This window comes from Myotis brandtii, unplaced genomic scaffold, assembly GCF_000412655.1.
Source record: "Myotis brandtii unplaced genomic scaffold, ASM41265v1 scaffold125, whole genome shotgun sequence".
In the NCBI taxonomy this organism is placed as follows: Eukaryota; Metazoa; Chordata; class Mammalia; order Chiroptera; family Vespertilionidae; genus Myotis; species Myotis brandtii.
The window spans coordinates 12,339,519-12,362,695 of record NW_005354385.1 but is presented as its reverse complement, the minus strand read 5'-3'; the positions used below and the strand labels follow the sequence as shown (position 1 = coordinate 12,362,695).

The 23,177-nt window shown below is 36.8% G+C and overlaps 1 protein-coding gene across 1 annotated transcript in view; it reads left to right on the top strand.

Annotated features, from left to right (window-relative positions):
- Nucleotides 1-23,177, top strand: part of LOC102239650 (lymphocyte antigen 75) — a 68,175-nt gene that overhangs the window by 3,938 nt on the left and 41,060 nt on the right. The window contains exons 3-12 of the mRNA XM_014534161.1: nt 1,371-1,562; nt 2,661-2,818; nt 4,617-4,727; nt 5,282-5,370; nt 5,518-5,687; nt 7,686-7,885; nt 9,145-9,287; nt 16,650-16,731; nt 17,928-17,996; nt 20,259-20,373. Coding sequence (XP_014389647.1) covers nt 1,371-1,562; nt 2,661-2,818; nt 4,617-4,727; nt 5,282-5,370; nt 5,518-5,687; nt 7,686-7,885; nt 9,145-9,287; nt 16,650-16,731; nt 17,928-17,996; nt 20,259-20,373 — 1,329 coding nt within the window. The remainder of the gene's footprint in view (nt 1-1,370; nt 1,563-2,660; nt 2,819-4,616; nt 4,728-5,281; nt 5,371-5,517; nt 5,688-7,685; nt 7,886-9,144; nt 9,288-16,649; nt 16,732-17,927; nt 17,997-20,258; nt 20,374-23,177) is intronic.

Sequence of the window (23,177 nt, the reverse complement as noted above, 5' to 3'; positions counted from 1 at the left end):
CTCTATCCCTCTCCCTTCTTCTCTGTAAAAAATCAATAAAATATATATTAAAAAAATAAAATAAAATAAAATGATAGGGAAAAATGAACATTTACCTTCCAAGTTGATTCATACCAAATTTAGTTTATATAACAAAGGCATAATAGAAAAGACAGCACAAATTAAAATAAACCAGGGGGGCTAATGATAGATCAAATAACTCTCTTAAGTAGTAATTATTAACTAAATCATGTTTCCACATGGATACGTTAAAAATATGCATTTATTGAAATAACTCTGCCAGCAGGAAAATAAAAAGAGCAGAACAAAATGATATGCCTACTTATCATTTTAATCTTATAATAATATGAATTCATAGAGACAAAGACTGGAATAGGAAAATGATTATTCAATTATGGGTGATTTTTTTCTCTCTGTTTCTTTATCATAATTATAAAATATAATATTAATGAGTGCTTTTTCAGAACCTTACAATTAATTGTTATCTTGCAAGTGAGAAAAGCTAGCTGAACCTGAATTTTATCCTTTAATGAAAAAGAAACTGTTGATATTTTTTAAATGCTGTGTTTTGTATAGCAAGCATTCCAAACAATTCCTGACCAGTGAAGTCTGAGGAACCAAGCTACTTTCTAGTTCTGCTGAGAAGAGTAGAGTATTTTTTTTTTTGGTTTTGTGCCCCACTCTTTTTCTCTAATCTTTTTGACCATCATTTGGGTGAGTTTCCTCATGGTCAAAAAGAAAAATTGCTAATTCCATGAGGGCTAGAAGTCGAGCAGAGGGGAGGAGAGAGGAGTCCAAAGATGCCCTCTGCCACCCATTCTCCCCCACCCCCCCACCTCCGCCCCATTGATGCCCTTCCTTGGTGTGGAGTGTATGGATTTCTGACTCTGTTCCTTAAGTCCTTGCCCGTCCTTTTGAACAAAGGAGGATTAGTTTGAACAGTGAATATTAATGCAGCCCCTGCTAAGCTGACTATCCATGAAAAGGAGACTTGACCTCACCATCTCTCACCACCAAGACTGGAGGGGAACCGAACAAATCCCATGCCAAGGAAGAGATTTGTGGGCCACTGGCTGACCCCACACCTTTCTTCTGCCTACGAGGCCTAACGGCAATCCCTCCTGAAATAGTCTGAGCCCAGCCACGTAATATATTTGCATCGCACAAGGCCCATCGTTATCTGAATCCCTACAATCACTCTGTTGATGCTATGTAGGCATTGGGCACACAAATTCCTGTCACTGTACTATCTGACATCACATTCCCCGGTTTTCCAGAAGCCTCAAGATTCAAGGAAGAAGAATTTGTAATGTTATTGATTCAAAATAGATGTGTCTTTACTGGAATATAAATAGCTGCTTTTCTCCCAGATATTTGGCCATATTCAGATACCCGCTGTGATGCAGACTGGCTGCCACATAATGGATTTTGCTATCTGCTGGTGAATGAAAGTGATTCCTGGGATTCGGCACACACGAAATGCAAAGACTTCAGTAGTGACCTTATCAGCATTCATTCTTTAGCAGATGTGGAATTGGTAGTGACAAAACTCCATAATGGGGGTAAGTTTTTAAAAGATCCTACTTGAGAGGTTTAAAACATTTTAAAGTATTCCTATTTTCAGACTCTTAGCCGGAATGGAAAGCTTACAATTAGATCCTTCTAGCTCAGCACTGTCCAATAGAATTTTCTGTGACGATGAAATCGTTCTTTCTATAATCCATGCTGTCCGGTATGGTAGCCACCAACCACTTGTGGCTTTTGAGATGCAGCGAGGGCAACTGACTGAATTTTTACTTTCATTTAATTTTAATTCATTTACAAGATTAAATAGCCACATTGGCAGCTGGTTGATTGGATAATGTTTCTCTTCTCGTAAGCTAAATTCTATTTAAGTTCTCCAAACACTTGAGTGATGATTATTTCATTTTTGTAATTATTCGAAGCTAAAGACTGAAGAACAAAAATATACTACACTGCCAGTATTATAACTTCCTAGGATTCACTAATAGTAGATACCTGTTCTGTTGTAAGCATGGAGTCAATTGTTTTACCAGGGTGGTGATGAACAATATTCTTATTCTAATTGGAATATCTATGAGTATATCTATATAATTTTATTATTCCCCATAAAGCAAGAATTATCTAACCCAGATATTAGGAATAGCCAGCCTACAGGTCATAGTACAGCTGTTCCACCTGTGTGCTCTACCTGATGAGTGAGCTGAAAAGCCCGAATCACTCAGCCTGCCTAACTTATCAACATTTTAACAGGTCAATTAAGAATACCAAAGGGATGGTTATCAGAGGGAGGGGGTGAGGGCAGTGAGTGAAAAGGGGAAGGGGAGTATAGTCAGTGATACTGTGATAAATTTGCATGGTGACAGGTGATTTATTAGAATTAGTGGGGTTGATCGCAATATAAGGTATGAAAATGTCAAATCACTATATTGCACACCTGAAACAATATAAGATTGTATACCAACTATACTTAAAAATAAATAAAGAAGAATGCCATCTTTTGAATTAAAACTTTAAATGAAAAAATAATACCGTCAAGGTTCTTAAAACCCCACATCAGAATGTAAAAATCAGTAGCAATGTACACACTGAGGTATGTAATTGAGTAAAACCAAACAAGTAAAACATTTTTCTTTTAGATGCCAAAGAAGAAACATGGACAGGTCTTAAGAACATAAATACACCAGCTTTATTTCAGTGGTCAGATGGTACTGAAGTTACTCTAACATATTGGGATGAAAATGAACCAAGTGTTCCCTACAATAAGACTCCCAACTGTGTGTCCTACTTAGGAAAGGTAGGAAACCTCCTGGGTTTATTTATATGATTATAATAATAATATTTGGTGGGGATATTTGTGTTTAAGCTAGAAAATAAGATAAAAGGTAAGAACCTTGGAGAGTGTCTTTCTGGTAGCTACTGAAAAAGTAAATAAAACAATGACTAAGTAAGCAATTCACTTTCTGTCTGAGAGTATCTGCTCTGGTCTGAAACAGATCAAGAGGATCCCTTTAGAATTCAGATTCTAGTGCCATGTTGGTTCTAATAAGATGCTTTCTCTGAGGACCATCGGTGTGATATTTAACATGTAGCAAGTTGAAAAATCTCATCTTCTGAATTCACATTCAGATTAAATTTCATATGAATCCTACTTTAAGAAGTAAAAAAGCCCTGGGCAGTGTGGCTCAGTTGGTTGGAGTGTCGTCTTGTACACTGAAAGGTGGTGGATTTGATTTTTGGTCAGGGCACATACCCAGATTGCAGGTTCAACAGTCGGTAGGGGCAGATACAGGAGGCAACCAATCAGTGTTTCTCCTCTCTCTCTCTCTCTCTCTCTCTCTCTCTCTCCCTACCTATCTCTCTCTACAATCAATACATTTAAATTTTTTTAAAGAAGCTCTCTCTCTCTCTCTCTCTCTCTCTCTCCCCCCAACCTACCTACCTACCTCTCTCTACAATCAAGACATTTAAATTTTTTGAAGAAATAAAAAAATAATTTTATCAAAATTTAAGTCTAACTTATTCAGAGAGCATTTTGCTCCTGTAGAATGCTTAAACATTTATTAAACATGCTGTATCTTGACAGAAAGAACATGTATACCTCTATATTTTATTTGTATCACTTTCCTGTAGACTGCTAATTATTTAAGAAGCTGATTGTATCTCCCGACTTTCTAGAGAGATTCTAGTGGAAACAATCAGTGGTATGTGTATTTAGAAGTGTTTCAAGCGTAAAGATGTATTTAGAAAGTTGCCAAAGATTAACTTAGAAGGTTGTCACATTTTCTGTCTTATTTAAAAGGATATCTAAGATGTCTTTAGAAGAGTGTCAAAGGTAGAAATGACTCCCCATAGGCAAGAGTGAACTGATAACATTCCCAGGCAGCATTCCAATGTCCAACTAGAAAACTCTGTTCTCAGAAACCTTATCAAAATTGACTAATTAAAATTTAATTTGAAGAAGCAGGATGGGTTAGTCAAGTAAGCAAAATAAGTATTAAGTAGAATATTTGAAAGAGAGAACTTTGAAGTTGAAGCTGAAGTAAAGTTGGGAGAAACTTTTGATTCTAGAATTCTTGGAGAGAAGCTATTCTAACCATCGTCATTTTACATATGAGGAAACAGACAGGAAGGTTAGTTGACATGCCCAAAAGTTTTTAGCCTGTGGACTCACTTTGGCCATGTCATATGGGCTGAGTTCTTCTCTCTCCAACTTCTATCCTTTGATGGTTTTATTTTTGCTTGTATAAGAAAATTGAAATTCATCTCCCTTGTGACCTTGAGGTGATTCTAAAATAATGCAGGCTGGTTGGGTAGCATTTTCTAGGAGTATGTTCTCAGATGTCATCATTCATTTATATTCATTCTTGCCCTATCCCTCTCTTTCAAAACCCCCTTCCCCTGCCCCCCATAGTTTCATGAGAAGAAGCTATCGTGACTTAAACTAAGTTAGAGTTCAAGTCTAAATATATGGCAAATAATATCTCTTATGGGAAAATTTTTTTTCTATTTTTTAAAAGCTAGGTCAGTGGAAAGTCTTTTCCCACGCGGTGGGTTTTCTTGTTGTTTTGTTGATTTTTTCTATTTTTTAAAAGCTAGGTCAGTGGAAAGTTCAGTCATGTGAAGAGAAACTTAAATATGTATGTAAGAAAAAGGGAGAAAAAATGAGTGATGCAAGAACTGATAAGATGTGTCCTCCAGATGAGGTATGTAAAACTCCTGCATACATTTTTCTAAGCAGTATTACACCTTCTTGATAAGGGATGGTAATTGAGACTTCAGCAAGTCAGACATGGGAAGTAGAAGAATTACTAGCTTCTGTTCATTTACATTAGAGCAAGGCAGAGCGCAAAGCAAATCAGTATTCTTATAGAAGAAAAAAAAGTTCTAGGAAAAAGAGTTACCTATTCATGAATTTCTATAAAAATGTATATGGTTACTATCCTCAATGCTGATATCTTTATTTCCCTTACTTAATGTTCTTCCTGTTCAAAGACAAGTCAACCAACAACGTTATATTCTTATGATGAGGTAGGCACTAAGGGTAGAGAAAACTAAGATATGCCTTCAGTTGACACAAGCTCACAGTCTTGTGGGGGTTATCTGAAATTCTACCCCACCCTCCTCATGTGTATGAAGTCGGTTCCTATGTCCTTAGTTTCCATAAGTTGTGAGATGTTAGCAAAACCTTGTTTGTCAGAGGGAGACATCATCAAGTCTGGAAGACAGTGTGGCTGATGGTATTTCTTCTCTGATTTAGGGCTGGAAGAGACATGGAGAAACCTGTTACAAGATTTACAAGGATGAGGTCCCTTTTGGAACCAACTGCAATCTGACTATAGCTAACAGGTACAACCACCAGTAAACATGTACTAGTGAACTTTTATCTCTGGGTTCCTTTGCTAAACTATCTTCCCAAAAAAGGGTGCATCTTCAGTTTTATACAGTAATTCAGTCATTGTAAAAACACCTGCTAATTTGACTCTTGTTTTGTAGATTTGAGCAAGAATTCCTGAATGATATGATTAAGAAGTATACTAAATCTCCAGAAAAATACTTCTGGACTGGCCTGAGAGATGTAGATTCAAGTGGAGAGTATAGCTGGGCAAGTGTTGGTGGAGTGAAGCGATCTGTAACCTTTTCCAACTGGAATTTTCTTGAGCCAGGTAAGTGTCTTCGCCTTTAAAGTAATAGAATACAGTGACTTGTGAAATGCAGCATATCTCCCAAATATGTTCTATATGTTCTTTGCTTACCTTTGAAATGTGAGGGAGATTATGATCTTTAAGGCTAGAATCTATCTATGGGACCATAAATAGAAGCAGTGACTATGTCTTCCTTATTAAGTCCTTGGAAATAATAACCCAATAAAAGAGTCTAGAAAACTCAGTTCTCAGAAACCACCCTCTAATGGCATAGGGCTAGAACCCTCAGTGTCAGTATTTTTATTTTATTTTATCTTTTCATGTAAGTCTCAAGCCAAATCTAGAAGCTTCATTGTGAAGCACTTTATATTTTCATCTCTTAACTTCTTACTCCAAAATTGAATGTGTTTGCTTCTGTTATCCACAATGGGTGAGAATTAAGGAGGCAATATATTGTAAGTATTATTTATTCTTTTTTAAATTATTATTTATTTTTTATTTTTTCATTATTGATTAAGGTATTACATATGTGTCCTTATCCCCCCTTTCCACCCACACACACTCGTGCCCTCACCCCACTGGTGTCTGCCATTGCTTATTAGGCTTATATGCATGCATACAAGTCCTTTGGTTGAGCTCTCCCCCTTACCCCCACCCTCCCCTACGTTCCCTCTGAGGTTTGATGGTCGATTGATGCTTCTCTGTCTCTGGATCTGTTTTTGTTCATCAGTTTATTTTGTTCATTATATTCTACAAATGAGTGAGCCACTGTGGAGAACAGTATGGAGTTTCCTCAAAAAACTAAAAATGGAACTCCCATTCGACCCTGTAATCCCACTTTTAGGAATATATACCAAGAAACTAGAAACACCAATCAGAAAGGATATATGCACCCCTATCTTCATAGCAGCACAATTTACAATAGCTAAGATTTGGAAACAGCCTAAGTGCCCATCAGCAGATGAGTGGATTAAAAAACTGTGGTACATGTACACAATGGAATACTACGCTGCAGTAAAAAAGAAGTAACTACAATGTCTATTCTCTCAGTCCTGTAGCCAGAAGGCCTGACATTAAGCTTTTCTTTACCGTGATTACTCCCAGCTTCAGCCAGCTTGGTTTATCATGGGCAAGCAAGGAGGCAGAACCAGAGAAAAATAGCACTTTCATCCTGGGTAACACAGCATTGTTTTTCCCGGGTCCTTGTTCCTCTTACTGTCCGTGTGTAAGTGTGAGATGTGAGATCGTAGGCTTCTCTGTTCAGTGGGAGTTGCCCTCATTACTTCCACTGCGTGCTCTTTTGTGCCCACTTCGGGCAGTGTGGTATAATGGGAAAGGGAGCATGGCACTTGGCCAGACAAACCTGGGTTTGAGTTCTGACTCCACCACTCACTAACTATGATTGTGGGCAAGTCACTTATTCTTATCTGGAAAATGGATGTAATAATATAAACTATCTTTTAATGTTGTATGAGTGAATAAAATTCAAGCTACTATAAAATAAATAGTAACCGCACATATACCTCCTCTACCTTTATTGTACCTGCCCTTTTTTGCATGTGAATCTTTAAGGGTTTTGTTTTGAGGTTTACTACATTGTTTAAAGTGGTTCAAAGCTAATATACACTTAGGTTATACTGAGCAGCATAATGGTTTAGGGCACAGCTCTGCACACAGGACTGGGTTCCAGTCCTGGGTCAATCACTTACTAACGTGAGACCTTGAACAAGTCACTCATCCTCACTCTACCTCAGTATGACAACAGAATCCACTCTATGGGTTGTTGTTTTTTAATGAGGATTCAATTCATTTAATCCTCTTAGAGTAGTACTTGGCATTAGCAAACACTTCTCTATATTACTATTGTCATTATCACATTATCATCATTATTATGAATGCCACATTTCTTTCCTATTCTCTCTCCCCACCTTGGCTCAGATAAGAGTAAGGACACTGGGAAATGTTTGGACTTTAATTTTAAAATGTGATTTTTAATTAAACTTTCCCATTCAACCCCAGCTTCTCCAGGCGGGTGCGTGGCTATGACCACTGGAAAGTCCGTTGGGAAGTGGGAGGTAAAAGACTGCAAAAGCTTCAGAGCACTTTCAATCTGCAAGAAAAGCAGTGCGCCTGCTGAGCCTGAAGAAGCAGCCCCCAAGCCTGAAGACCCCTGTCCCGAAGGCTGGCAAAATTTCCCCCCAAGTCTTTCTTGTTATAAGGTAATATAACATTCTCACTCAATCCCTCAGTGAAGTTATTCATCTACAATCCAAGTCCATGTCCTTGTCAGGGAGGGCATTAATGAATCTCTGGCATCAGACAGCTCTTCCCACATTAACTCATGTCCTAACCAAAGAGCAGGCCAGAGTCAGAACTGATTCTTCCCTGGGGTTCTTTTGTTCCGAGAAGCTGGGTGAGCTTCATGCCATGCTGAAAATTTGCTTATGATTCTCATGTCCCTCTAATTCTTGTTATCAGAAGAAGAGTTCTATCACATCTTACAATGTAAAAAAAAATGGGTTCTGTATCAGTTAACTGTTTCCACAAAGAAATGATTACATACCACCCCAAAACTCAGAGCCTGTGACAATAGACACTTAGTCTCATGTTGACTGATAGAGTTTGGGCTTGAATGGTCAGCTCTGCTTTCAGCTGTGGGTCAGCTATGCTGGCCTCCAGGCTATGCATTGGGATCTGCTATGCTTCAGTTTGGGTCTCAGGCTGAGCGGGCAGCAGCTATCAGGGGCTTGTTCTTCTCACAGTCAATCACTGGAACCTGAGAGTCAAGTCGAACCATGTAAGCACATTTCAGGCTTCTGCTCACTTTACCTCCACTAGTATCCCATTGATCACAGCAAGTCACCTGGTAGAGCCCCCAGTGAGTGTACAGAGAAGTATACTTCACCCACCTGGAGGTCATGGCAGGAATATATAATTATATCACAGGGAACTGAAGAGTCAGGACCAATAATTCAATCTACCATTGTGTCCTCTGCTCCTCCTCTTCTTCTTTTGCAGTGACTTTGGTTCTTTTGGCATAACATTAGTCATCACAAACCAAGGAAATGGTCAGTGTTCCCACAGCAGTGCAGGGTGCCCTTTGATTCTTCTTCATGAGAAAATAGTTCTGTACTTCCTGTGCAGCTCTCAGTGTAATTATGTTCAGAATTATATTGTTAGCACATACATTCATATGTGTCCTTTACAGCCTTATCTGCTGGTTCAACTGGTCTGTCCAGGTCCTAGGAAGGCAGGAGGACCTGGTAAATTATTGGAACAGCTCCCCAGCCTGGCTGAGGAAGGTCATCGCTTGGACACAGTGTCTGGCACCTGTGCTGGCCTTTAGAGACACAGTAGATGGGCATTTACGTACATCTTCATTACATCTATACGAATCCATTTCAGAGGCCCATACATTTGACTTTAATTGATTTTAAAATAATCGGTATTTTATGATGATACATTCTATTTTGTTAAGCTGTTTCATATAGAAAGAATTGTAAGAAAGAGGAACTGGGAAGAAGCTGAAAGATTCTGCCAAGCACTTGGAGGACACCTTCCTAGCTTCCATCATGTGGATGAAATAAAGGAATTTCTTCACTATTTAATGGACCAGTTCAGGTAATTATTTTAGAAGATTTTCTATGCTAAATTGGATGTCCTCTAGATATTCAGAATTAACATGTTTTTTATTATCTAAAAGGGTCATTCAGTGCTTAGCAGTCATTGAATCAAGTATTTTTGTGTGTAAGATGCTATGAGGGATTCAAAGATGAGGGAGACAGAGGCCCCACCTTTTGCACAGAATAATCAAGTCTAACCGTGGGGACAAGAGAATTATAGTGGAAAATCTAGTGTATAGGTAAGGAGGGGCCCTGGGAATTCAGAGGACGGAGAAAGTGTGTCTGGGAGGATTTCATAACTGGAAACATTTTTATGAAGAAGGATATTCTTGGAAAATAAGATAATATTTTGAAAGGTAAGATAGGAGAAGGAGCCAGGGAAAACAGAATGTAAGCGAAGGCACTGAGACCAGAGTGTACAGGGTGGAAAAAAATCTACTGGTGATTAAACCATGAAAATGAAAAAGGAAACAGATACATAAAATGAATCCTGAGTAGGGGATTATAAAACCCATTTCATGAAGAAATTTTTTAATTGATGAGAATACTACGCATAATTCTGTGCTATTTATTATACATGGGATTATTACATGAACAATTTCTAGGGAAATACAAATTATTATACAATTAATTTGATAAGTAGAAACCCAATAATCCAATAGCCATGGAAGATTGAAAAAGTTGACAAAGAATATCTTCCAAGAAACAAATGGGAACTATATAGTTCTATATGTGAATTCTTTCCCATCTTACATGTATTTAAATAGTACAAGCAAGAACTTGCATTCTGTTACATAGAAACTAATGCAAGCATCCGTGATTTTTTTCCACAAACTAGTCTGGGTCTGATATCAAAGCCTTCCAACAATAACACAAAGAATTACAGACCAACCTCATAAATAGACTTTAAAAAGTAAATGCCAACAGCTGATTTAATAACAAACACTTGGATAATGTTTACTATGCACCAGATAATGTCCTAAGTGTTTTATCTATTCATTTAATTCTTACAACCTATGAGGCAGATATTATTAATATGCCCGTTATATCTAAATGAGAAGACAGAAACACAGAGAAATAAAACTTGCCCAAGGTTATACAGCTAGTAAGGAAAGGATAATAGTTGAACCCATTAGAGCCCATATTCTTAATCCACTACCTTATAACACCTCAGAATAACTCACCTTGACAATGTAGGATTTCTTTAAAGAATATAAGGTTGAGTCTATATATCAAGGCATATATGATGCAGTCATCTTAATAGGTTCTGAAGGTGCATCTGGTAAAATTCACTGTTCCTGGCTTAATATATAAATATATCATATAGTTAACATTTAATTAATATAATTAACATACAAATTATAGTTAAATTAAGAATAGAAGAGTCCTCCCCAGTGTGGCTCAGATGGTTGGATCATCGTCCCATGTACCAAAAGGTTGCCAGTTTGATTCCCGGTCAGGGCACATACCGATTCCATCCCCACTCAGGATGCATATGAGGCAACTGATCAATGTTTCTCTCATACATCAGTGTTTCTGTGTCTCTCTCTTCCCCTCTCTCTTAAAAAAGAAAAAAGAATAGAAGAATAGCTAAACCCATAGTCAAATTATACTTAATGGTTAAACATGAAATGGATTTCTGTAAAAGTCAGAAAAAGGTAAAGATTCCTATTATCATTACTATTGTTGACTTTTGTTTGGAATTATCCCCTGTGCATTAAGATTTTATTTTTTATATTTCTTTTTTAATTTAATTTATTGGGATGATATTGGTTAATAAAATTATATAGGTTTTAGGTACACAATTCTGTAATACACCATCTGTATATTATATTGTGTGTTCACCACCCCAAGTCAAATCTCCTTCCATCACCATATATCCCCTCTTTACCTTCTTCTACCTCTCCCCACCTCCTGTGCATTAAGATTTTTTAAAAATAATATTATAACATGTAAATATTTATAATATACTAGAGGCCTGATGCACGAAGTTTGCACAAGGGTCTTGGCCTTTGCAGCCCCGGCTTCGTCCGGAAGGTCGTCCAGAAGGTTGTCCAGAAGGTTGTTCGGCTGCCCAGTCTAATTAGCATATTACCCTTTTATTATTATAGATTAAATGGTTTAAAAAGCAAATTACAAAAGAGTAAAAAATGTACTATTTACATTAAAAAGTAGACTGCAAAGATGCATCAAAAAGATAATTATTACCTCTGGGAAATAAGATTTTGAGTGATTTTCTAAATGTGTGAACATTTTCAACATTTTCTAGATGTGTATTAACATACTCACAGTGTGCTGGGAACCTGATTTAAAATAAAATACCTATGTTTCATAAGTATTCATTTATCAAGCACCTATTGTAGAATTTCAGGTATTCTAGAGCTTATTTTCTAGCATTAGAAATTAATATACAGTCCTGGCTGGTTAGCTTGGTTGGTTAGAGTGTCATCTCAATACCCCAAGGTGTGGGTTCAATTCCTGGTCAGGGCACATGCAAAAATCAACCAATGAATACATAAATAAATGGAACAACAAATCAATGTTTTTCTCTCCTTTCTCTCTCTCTCTCTCTCTCTCTCTCTCTCTCAAATCAATTAAAATTAAAAAAGAAATTAAGCCTGGCTGGCATGGCATGGCTCAGTGATTGAGTGTTGACCTATGAATCAGGAGGTCACAGTTCAATTCCCGGTCAGGGCACAAGCTTGGGTTGCAGGCTTGATCCCCAGTAGGGGGTGTGCAGGAGGCAGCAGATCCATGATTCTCTCTCTTTATTGATGTTTCTATCTCTCTCCCTCTCCCCTCCTCTCTGAAATCAATAAAAATATATCTTTAAAAATAAATTAATATACAACATTTCATTGCAGAGCAGCTTAAGCTCATTTGGATATACTAACTCTTAGGTTCCTTTTGAGGTGAGTATTTCTTAGCTACTCCCCTCAACCTTGAGGGGTAGATTATAATGAATGCAAAACTCAGACCAAATCTTTCCACACAAACAGACATTTGTTAAACAAGCATTCATTGAAGCAGGCACAAAATGTTTCATACAACCTGACTGGTAAGCTTGACAACATCCCAGCAGTCTATCTTTTTAGGTGTTTCCACCACCATCTTGAGTGGCAGGTTTATTTGGGGTAGATGTGACAACGTTCCAGAGGTGGGACTCTGTTCCCATTATTGTCAGTCATGCAGTTCCAATCACCTGACCCAGTGACAGGACCTGCAACCATTTGGAGCCCAAGCCACAGGTCCATTTCCAATGGTGTAGGGACTACCAGCCTCACCAGATTCTAATACGCCTCCCTAAAGGGTGAGAGCCTCTAAATATTTTAGTCATTCCTCATTTCTTGAATAAGTTCAGTTTCACCAATGAGTCTATTTCTGATATGTTGATTAACAACAAGCTTCTAATTTCACTGCTTCACTCTGCTAATTACCAAAGCCTCAAGTGTGGCTTTGAATGACAGATGTCCTTGAGGTGAACTGCCTCTGGAACATGGCCGTTCCGTGCCCTGCTGGTCCTCCCTGAAGTAAGGATTTCATCAGGGTAACTTACGGGCCCCCAGATCTCAAGCTTGACACACACATATCTTGCTGTCTAGGCTATAGTATTTTTAAGTAAAATACTGGCATAAATCAGATTTTGAATAACACCAAGCAAGAGCTTACAAACCTTTAACTGGAACAGGGAGCCATGGGTAAGTACAAAGCAATGAAGTGGTAGATATTTGTGAGAATCAGTTCATGGGAAATAGAATATCATATGTGACATAAGTGATCCCTAAGGGCTTCTATATGCAAAATAGATTACATTAAAAATCAAAACTAAAGTCTGAGTGATAAGAAATAGTTCTTGATTTGTTTCTAATCACACTTGCTGAGGCTCCCCCAACCCCAATTTAAAGAGTGATGCGAGTTTATTATGTAAAATTTGTGAAATAGAAAAATAATAATGAAGAAAATAAAAATCACCTCAAATCCTAGCTCCATGTTATAAACAGTTAACATTTAGTGTAACACAAAAGGTACAATGGTGGTTTTTTTCTGATCACAAAAGTAATGCACATTGAATTTAGAACACAGAAAAGCACAAAGAAAAACAAACAACCATAATCCTCTCACTCTTAAGGACTATATGGTATTGCAGTCTTACCCCAGCAGCTAACACAATGCCATATTAAGCAGACTGTGTTGTCTGCTTACGCACTCTATTAATAAAGAGATCGTTTGCCCATGCTATATTTAGAAAGACAGCATATTCTAAAAGCAATATTGTGACCATGGGAAGGAAGGAAGCAAGCCTATTTACATCAGAAGAATGATTCTAAAGCTTAATCCTAGAACACCTTGGCTTTTTATGGCAGGAATTGACCTTTCTCAGTAAGATGTCCATTGCCCAAATTGTGTATTGCATGCCAAAGAGTTAAGTCAGATTACTGCTGTACTTCTCACAATCTACATTCCACATCTCTATTTGTATTTCAATGAAAAGGATTCATGGCATACCAGTCTTAACGGCTCTAAAATCTTTGCAACTCTTAATGGCAGCCCACCAGGGAAAGCCATTATAGAGCAAAAAATAGTCATAGGATTAGAGAAGAAAAGCCTTGTTTGCAATGCCATTGCTGCTGTGTGCACTACCTCCTGTGATGCGGCATGAATGGATTTAGATATAAATCTAGGGTTTTGCAGACTAAGCGCCCTCATCAAATAGTATTTATTGAAAGTTATGGCTGAGATACTGTTTTCCTCAGAAACCAGATGCAGCAGGAAATTTGGCTGAGAGTGGGAATTTTCACACAAATACACGTGTTAACCTTTCATGCAATGCCTTCTTACCCTAACAGTCTTAAACAGTATACTTAGTGCTTGGATTAGAAGAAATTTATAAATAGAGATAAAAATTTCAGGAGATTTGAGTCCCTAATTATGGTCAATTTTTTCTCAAATTTTCTAAAATCCTCAGTAGAGGTATGCAATGATAAATGTAATCTCCAATTTCTTCTCTTTATCTGCCTACGGATAAATCAGGTCAAACCAGAAATAAGCTGTAATTGAGGAAATATTTTCTACCTCTTCTCACACAGGAAAAAACCCCACACACAAATAGCTACTATTTTCTATATTTATAACACACAAATGTATCTCTTAAAATGGAAGCTGAAAACTCTAAATGCCTGGGTTGAAATGAAGTTCAAACTCAGGAAGTAGTAAAAATTAGGAATTTGGGGCAGGAGGGCAAACTCAGCTCTCTAGGAAACTGTTCTCGAGATGCAGCCGTGGAGGCAGAAATGGGCCTGAAGGTAGAGGTTCTAAGTGGGAAAAAGTGAAGCCAAGAGAAAACGGGGTGGACATGTTGCAGACACATCGCTAAAGAATCTTTGGCAAATAATATTTTACTATCTTTATGCTCGTACTGTTGATTGTGTAAAGAAGAGAAACTACCTAGTGATTATTTTAGGGCAACACAAAATTGTGCACAAATTCTCCAAAACTTAACCTCCTCTTTATTTCAGCCATCTAATTTTAATTATATCTGTGTATGGCAACTGCCTCAACCCTGTGGTTTAGATATTCAACAATCGGGAAGTATGATAAATTTGCAAGCCTGTAAGAAAGCTCTGATTAGTTGCAGATACAAATTGCAAATTCCTCTTACAGCTGCTAAGTTTAAAGCGGACTTAATTGTCTCCACGGAATTTTTTAAAGTCTGCCAATTGGTGATCTTTCTCTATGAAACAATACAACAGTCAAAACTGAAAGGGGGCAGTCCTGATATTCCACTGCAGGAAACGGAAAGGTTGAGGTTGAAAAGATGAATAGGTGCTTATTGATAAGAAAATACAAGGGAATGTTGAGCAAAGACATCAAGAAAAGCAATTATTTTATTTAAAAATAAGAAATTAAATTAAAACTAAGTTTGCTCTAGCCTTTGATTTACTAGCAAATGTTTTAAATGCAGACTTCTTTTATTTTCCAGTGGTCTTGTAGCTGTACCTTCCATATATCCTATATGTTCTACTGAGCTTGAGAGTAAGGATTAATTTTAGATTTTGATCCTACCCCTTCTCTAATATGTGTTATATTTATATACATATAATATTTCTATGTATATATGTATTGTTATGCAATATAATATGCATTCATATGTACTGATCATACATACATGTGCAATCAGAAAGTTAAATTATATGGAAAGAAACAAGCATCACACACACACAAATTACATGGTAAATAGCCTACTTGTTAAGGCCTAGAAAGTGTAATACATTTTACAGAATATTTTCAAGTTGGGTTAGAGGAGGAAAAAGTTTTTTTATGGTTATATCACTTCTATTTATATCGGCAATATCTCTCTGGCTAGAGCAAAAATTTCATTGAGGGGAAGAAATCACTTATAATGTATGTCCCTGCCTCTATGTGTTGTTTATATTCTTCCTTGGACTACCTTTCTCTTCTCAGCCGATCTGAATGCTGGCATATGGTAAACACTCAGAAGACTGTTTTTGTCCTCCCATCCTCACAGATTATTTTCTGACTTCCTGCAGTCGACCATGGACCTTTCCTTTCACTGAACTTTTGTAGTGTTAAAAATGTATGCAAATGTCATATCATTTGATGTCTTTCAAACGTAGTCTTATATTTTCTTTGTTCACATATATCTTGTCTCCCTGACTAGTTTATATGCCATTTGAGAATAGATATTAGGTCTTGTACTTCTCTGTATCACCATTGCATGTAGCTCAATAACTTATACATAAAAATATAATAGTTATGAGTGTTAAATATAATCACTTCAGTGATTGCTTGATTAATTGCTCTGCTATAGCCCATGGAGTTTGGCATTTAGAAAATACTTCTTTACTTTAAATTTTATGGGCAATGGGAATTAAATAATTATTTTAAAATCTTGTTTAATAAAAATCTAGCCAAATGGTTTGTTTTGCATTTTAAAGAGATGGTATTTGACAATGCTATAGACAGATGTTTAAAGAAATGCCATTGTCATATTTAACTGTATCTGATGACATTGCTAATATTGAAGCTCTGCAGTAAAAGTTTTAGAATAATCATATACTTTTTTCTTAAGTTCAAAGTGGAATAGTTTTTGCCTTTCATGCAAAGGAAATAACTTAAAATTTAGTTTTAAAAAACTATGGTACTTTTTCACAGCTACCCTATATGTAGGGATTGGTTTCATTTCAGAAGACTTCTTTATATAGCTTAAAACTGTGCTTTTCAGTTAGTGACAGGTCTTCTGGAAAAACTTATGCTTCCTAAGCATTTTAGACATGTGAATGCTAAATATTTTTGCCAAAGGCCATGCTCAATTTTTTTTTAACACTTCCTTTTTACATAGTGGTGAGCGATGGCTGTGGATAGGTTTGAATAAAAGGAGCCCTGATTTACAAGGATCTTGGCAATGGAGTGATCATACACCAGTAAGTTTAAACTTTCTTGTTTGGGGTAATATTGAAATAGTATTTGTTTCAATAACAAGTAAGTTGATTATTAAATAATACATCCACATACCATACAACCATTAAATTAATTTTGTAGATGTATCTTTATTGAAGTGGAAATAGATTCATAAATATGAAGTATGGATAAAACATGCTAATAACCTCATTTTTATTTAAAAAATAAACATGTTTAGGCTTTCTCTATATAATCCAAATATATAAAAATATAGTTATATAGATATAGTGTTCATCTTATACAATTAATTTTTTCTTTGTAATTGCTTTATTTTTCATAGTGGGAAGCTTTTACTTTTATTGTTTAAAAATATAGGAGTTATGTAAAAAAGAACATACCTTGCCCTGACCAGCATGGCTCAGTGGTTAGAGAGTCTCTCCATGCACCAGAGTCGTGGGTTTGATTCCCAGTCAAGGCCACTATTACCTGGGATATAGGTTGTATCCTTGGCCCCAGTCGGGACATGTATGGGAGGCAACCAATCGATGTGTCTCTCTCACATATATGTTTCACTCTCCCCTCTCCCTTCTCCCCCTCCATCCCTCCCTTCCACTCTATCTAAAAATTAATGGAAAATATATCCTCAGGTGAGGATTAACCAAAAAAAAAAGAAGAAAGCACCTTAATTGAGGAAAATAATTTGTTTGGAGGAACTCTAAAAACTCCTTAAATATTATATCAATATTTACATTATCCTAAAGAGAAGTTTTAGGTAACACTTATAAGAGCAGATAATTCTCAAATATTAAATATTCACTCCACATCACTGTTGTATAATCTTTCTAAATGTGAAATTTCTTGGCTTTCATTTTCAAATTGGAGCATATCTGAGAATAGTTCTTCAAACATCTAGCATTTTAACACATGCAAAAAAAAAAGTATTTTGCCAGCCCCTCATTCTGTGACTCCAATTGTGAAATTAATACACCATTAACCTCCACTTTCAAAACCGTCATCTTCCTTTGTTTGGAAACTGATGACATTATGAAATTTTCTAAATCCTCTCATGATTTAGCATCCTCAGACAGAAAGGGAAATGAAAAAGTTTTCCTTCCATGGCCTAGGACCACACTTGAATTATTAAAGCTGCCTAAATTACATCTAAATTGCAAATATTTATGCATTAGTCTTAAATTCTCAAGCCTCTCTGTCTTTGAAGGTGTCTACTTTTATCATGGAAAATGAGTTCCAGCAGGATTACGATGTCAGAGACTGTGCTGCTGTCAAGGTCAGTACAACGATGGGAAATCTGCATGTTTTAACAATAAATCCGGCATCCTGTGCAGTCCGGCGCAGATCCATGGGGTGCCTTTTGTGTGTGGTATTAGGTGTGATGGGAGGTAAGAAGTATATGCATGGCCCAACCCTTAAGAAACCTAACTTATACTTAATTTGAGAAGATAAAATTCATATTCAGGAAAGACAGCTCTTATTGCTATGCAGTAATAAGCCTAAATGAGTGGGCTAAAGAGGGCTAATGAAACTCAGAGAAGAAACAATTCCTGTAGCCTATTTCCAGAAAGAGGTAGGACATGAATGAGGCCTTCAAGGAGGGATAGAATTTGGTCAGGTAGGATAGGTTAAAGCTCTCTAATGGGGAAATTGTATGAGGAAGTGTCATAAAATTAAGTAGGAGTGGAAGGGAGATGGTAAGACAGTGAGGGAGACAGAATACAGATTAAGAAGTCTTAATTGGTGTTGTTTGGAAAACAAAGTTGGGAAAAAGATTGCTGCCTGGTTAAGGAGTTTGTGCATTTTTTTGGTAGGCAACAGTATTTTTCAAAGTTTTTGACATGAACTAAAGAGGGTGTGAGAAGATTCATCTTCAGACAGATTTCGAGATGCAACAGATAGGACCAAAAGACATTAAAAAAAACGAATTATGCATCTTTCTTTGCAGAATTGATTCATTTATCCATTTCATAAGTAATATGCCCAAGAAGTCTGTGACACTTTGGAGATACAGTAATGACAAAGTATAGCACAGTCATTGTCTCCACAGAACTTACAGTCTAGTTGGAGATAAACACAAGTAAATAAGTAATTACAAGGCTTATGGAGGGCAAAGTATAAGTTTTATGGGAGAATGAAGATGGTGGTAGTGATGCAGCTGTTAATACTTGTTGACTCATGAGCCAGGCACAGTATTAGGCATGTCACATATATTACTTCACTTAATACTTAAGCAACCTTGTGAGATAGGTGCTATTATTGTATTCATCTTACGAGGAAGAAATTTTAACTCTGTAACTTACGTGGTTACAGAACTAAAATTTAAATCCACGTGGCTGAGTCCGCTATGCTATGTCCACTATGACTAGGCATTTGTGGAAACAGTCAGAAGGGGTACTGGTTTACAGAGAAAATAGTACATTTTAGTTTAGATATTTTGAATCCAGCCTAGCAGTAAGAAATATAGTGAGTAGAAACCAAGATACTAGAATTGGAGGGAAAATGTATATAAAATGAAGTATCAAAGGGCCAATAAGTAGATTTGGGGGAATTGCCAACACATAAAATGTAAGAAGATGAGGGAAAAAGAGACATCTAGCTAATATCTTAGCTATGTAAGCCCAAAAATAGCTTCAAGAAGGTGATTGACCAGAAATGTTACAGGAAGGTTGAGATGAAGAACTGAGAAGGCCATTGGAAAGCACTATTTTTAAAGTAGCTGTTCTAGTAATAAACTGTATAGTATCAGACCATTTTTATAGAATTCCCAATTTAACACATGAATAGGTGAAAACTTCAGAGAAGCTTGTGAAGTTTCTAGAACACTGATGCAATAGACTATCTTCTGTTCAGAGTCCCCATGTGTGAAAAGATTGAAAAATCTACCAAAAAAATAAATAAAAGAGCCACTGATGCTGCCTGCATCAGGAATAAAGCCAGCCAGCACAGTGTTCTAGAAGGAGAATCTTACCTCACCTGCCACTGTACCCACAAGAATATCGGCCTTAAGAAAAAACAGTCCAAAAAATGATGGATACTCCACCCAGGTCGTGCCCTCCCCTTTCCTTTCTCCCCTGCTTGCCAGCTGGAGTTTGTAGAGTGCCATCTTGGACCATGTGGAGAAGGACAACATCCTAGGAATGCAGAGCAACACCAAAGAAGGAGCCTGGGCCCCTGATGCCCGGATCCTTTTATGTCACTTTTCAGAGATCTATTTTAATACAGCCTAGTGTTTAGAAACCACTGAACCAAATATTCTTTTCTAGCTTGACCCATCCCAAATTTAATGGTATAAGGTTCTACAATTTCATATCAACAACAACAAAAAAACCCAATAATTTATATTTTGGACATAAGCATGATCATATATCCCTTTATCAGCCTCTTGCATAGGCTTTTACTGTTTAAACACTGCCTTCATTCATGTGTTTATTCATTAAAAAAATAGCTTGGTGCTAGAGCTAAAATAGAGTTAAAAACAGTTTAGTATTTTATAAGGGTTGCATCAACTTCAAAATAATGTGCAATCCTCTTTCAGGTCATGCAGAGGCTATGGCGAAGAGGCTGGCATTTCCATAATGACAGAGAATATATTTATTTAAGGCCTTTCGCTTGTGATACAAAACTGGAATGGGTGTGTCAGATTCCAAAAGGTAAGTGGTAGCTATTCCTTTTCACTGTCTTTTCATGGGGACATTGTAAGAGAGCATCTTAGTCTATAATTATAATTTTTTAAAAACCTTTGAAGATGGAATTAATTTATTGAGCTCCATCCTGCCTTATAATATCCCTCCTAGAAGGCTGGATTATTGAAATTTGATGGTACCTTCCTCTTTTATCACAAAAGAATTTGTATAGAAGATAAAATTTAAAGCTAATTTAGGGTGATTAGATCTTGGAATGAAAGATTATTTTAAATAAAAGAAGCAGTGTGGCAGAGGGAATAATTTGGTTTTTTTTATTATCCTCACCTGAGGATATTTTTTTTCTATTGATTTTAGAGAGTAGAAAGGAAGGAGGGAAGGGGAGAGAGGGAGGAGGAGAGAGAGAAACATCAATGTGAGAGAGAGACATCGATTAGTTGCCTCCCACACATGCCCCAACCAGGGCCAGGGATGAACCTGAAACCCAGGTACATGCTCTTGACCTGAATCGAACCCACGACCCTTCGGTGTGTGGGGCCCGTGCTCTAACCACTAAGCTATGCCGGCCAAGGTGGGATTTTTATTTTGATTCAAAATGAAGATAAGTGTGAGAAGAATGAAGTATATGAATCAGGAAATCAAATTCCAGCATTTCCCTGAGAGTTTTAGAAATTATTTTCAATGAACTCAAAAGCTGCTAACAGTTTATATAATTCAAATTCAGGAAATAGCTTGACTAGTAGAACCTTTGGTGACAAAAGGAAGAGAAAGGAGAATAAGTAGGTGTCCTTTTACTTAGCTTTTTACTAAGAAAATGACCAGGACTAAAAAGGAAAATCCTAAGATTTTAACTCCCAAATTATTTTAAGTAGATACTAAATATATGAAATTGTTAGTGGTAAAAGTACAGAAAGTTCCAGGATGAATTTCTGAATTGAATCTAAACATATTATTGAAACCTACGGTATATCCTCCTACAAGTTCTCAACCCAAAGATTGCATCAGACCACCTACAAGAAGATTGTTCTTTTTCCTTAAAAAAAAGGCCACCATACTGCTTTTAAAAGAACTTCAGACATGACTTTTGATACAGTAACTTTCAAGTGTCTTTCACAAAGGCAAACTGGCTGCTCATTAATAAAAGGGGAAGTGTGTGTGTGTGTGTGTGTGTGTGTGTGTGTGTGTGTGTGTACCTGTGCGCGCACACACGCTGCTGGTGTGTGTTTTTTTTTTAAGGAGACATTATACCTCATTTACTCCTGAATATTGGTTAAACCTGAAAGACGAACAAAGAAAAACCAGTTTGGATACCCTTAAAAAAGTGGAAGAGTAACTAATATGTATAATTAGTTTGGATAATGTCTCTTGTTTGAAGCATTGGTGGGAGGCTGCCACAGAGAGCCATTACTCCCTCCAGTGTGCCCTCACTGCTAGCTGCAACCCAGCCTCCTGTTTGGGTGATGGCGCAACCCAAGAGTTTACATCTTAGAAATGACAAATCAGTAACCACAGGAAAAATTTACAAAAGCACGTGGTTTTTAATTTTTTTTACCGTATATTTCTTTATTTTAAACAAGAGAGAAGGGAATTAACTAATTTAGCAAACATACATCAATTAGCCAAATAAATAAGTCTTCTAAATAATCCCACCCCTACTCTCCCCATGAAGAAGCAAAATTAAAAACTAAAGAACTCCCATCTCAGCTCATTCCCAGTCATTTGAAGCAATCGGTGATTGCTTGATCCAAGGTTTAAATGTTATGTTATCTCCCCTTTGGCAGTTTCTAAATTTCTAAGTTACAGTGTGTCACATTCACCCGGTTGGTTATTTTCTTGGTTATTAGAGCAACCAAATTTGCTCTGTATTTTTTTATTTTCTTCTGTATTAATCTGTATCTTCTGGTTTTCTCAAAGCAGTTCACCTCTTTAGTAGCCTAAATCACCATACCTTTTCTCTAACTCTTGCCTTTTTTATTACATGTTCAGCTGGTTCTAATTAGTCCCCATTTTTCTAAAAGAGATATTTGACAAGCTACAAAATTTTAAATTTTTATTTAATTCATTGGGATGACGTTGGTTAATAAAATTTTATAGGCTTCAAGTGTACAATTCTATAATACATCATCTTTATATTGTATTGTGTTCAGTCTCCTTCCATCACCATTTATCCCCCCTTACCCTATTTTACCCCCACCCCCTTTTCCCTCTGGTAACCACCATACTGTTGTCTGTGGACAACCTACAAATTTTAAATAGTATAACTACTAGTGTGTGTGTGTGTGTGTGTGTGTGTGTGTGTGTGTGTGTATTTTTTTTAAATCCTCACCCAATGATATGTGCTTATTGATTTTTGAAGGGAGAGGAAGGGAGAGAGGGAGAGAGAGAGAAATATCAATGTGAGAGAGAAACGTTGACCGGTTGCCTCCCATATGCACCCTGAACTGAATGAAATCCACAACCTGGGTATGTGCCCTGACTGGGAATCAAACCTGCAACCTTTCAGTGTATAAGACAACATTCCAACCAACTGAGCCACACCAGCCAAGCCTATATATACTTTTAAAATATTCTTTTTTTAATTGAGAAAATAATATCAAAACTAAGTCATAGACATGTTTTAGGAAAATTACCTATAAAGCCACTTCCAAAATATAACATTTTAATATTTTTTGATACTTTGTACATACATACATATTTGTAATTTTTTAAAATTCTTTATTGATTACAGTATTACATATGTGTCCTTATCGCCCCATTGCCCCCCTCCCCTCTCCCCACTCATGCCCTCACCCCCCTCTTGTCTGTGTCCATTG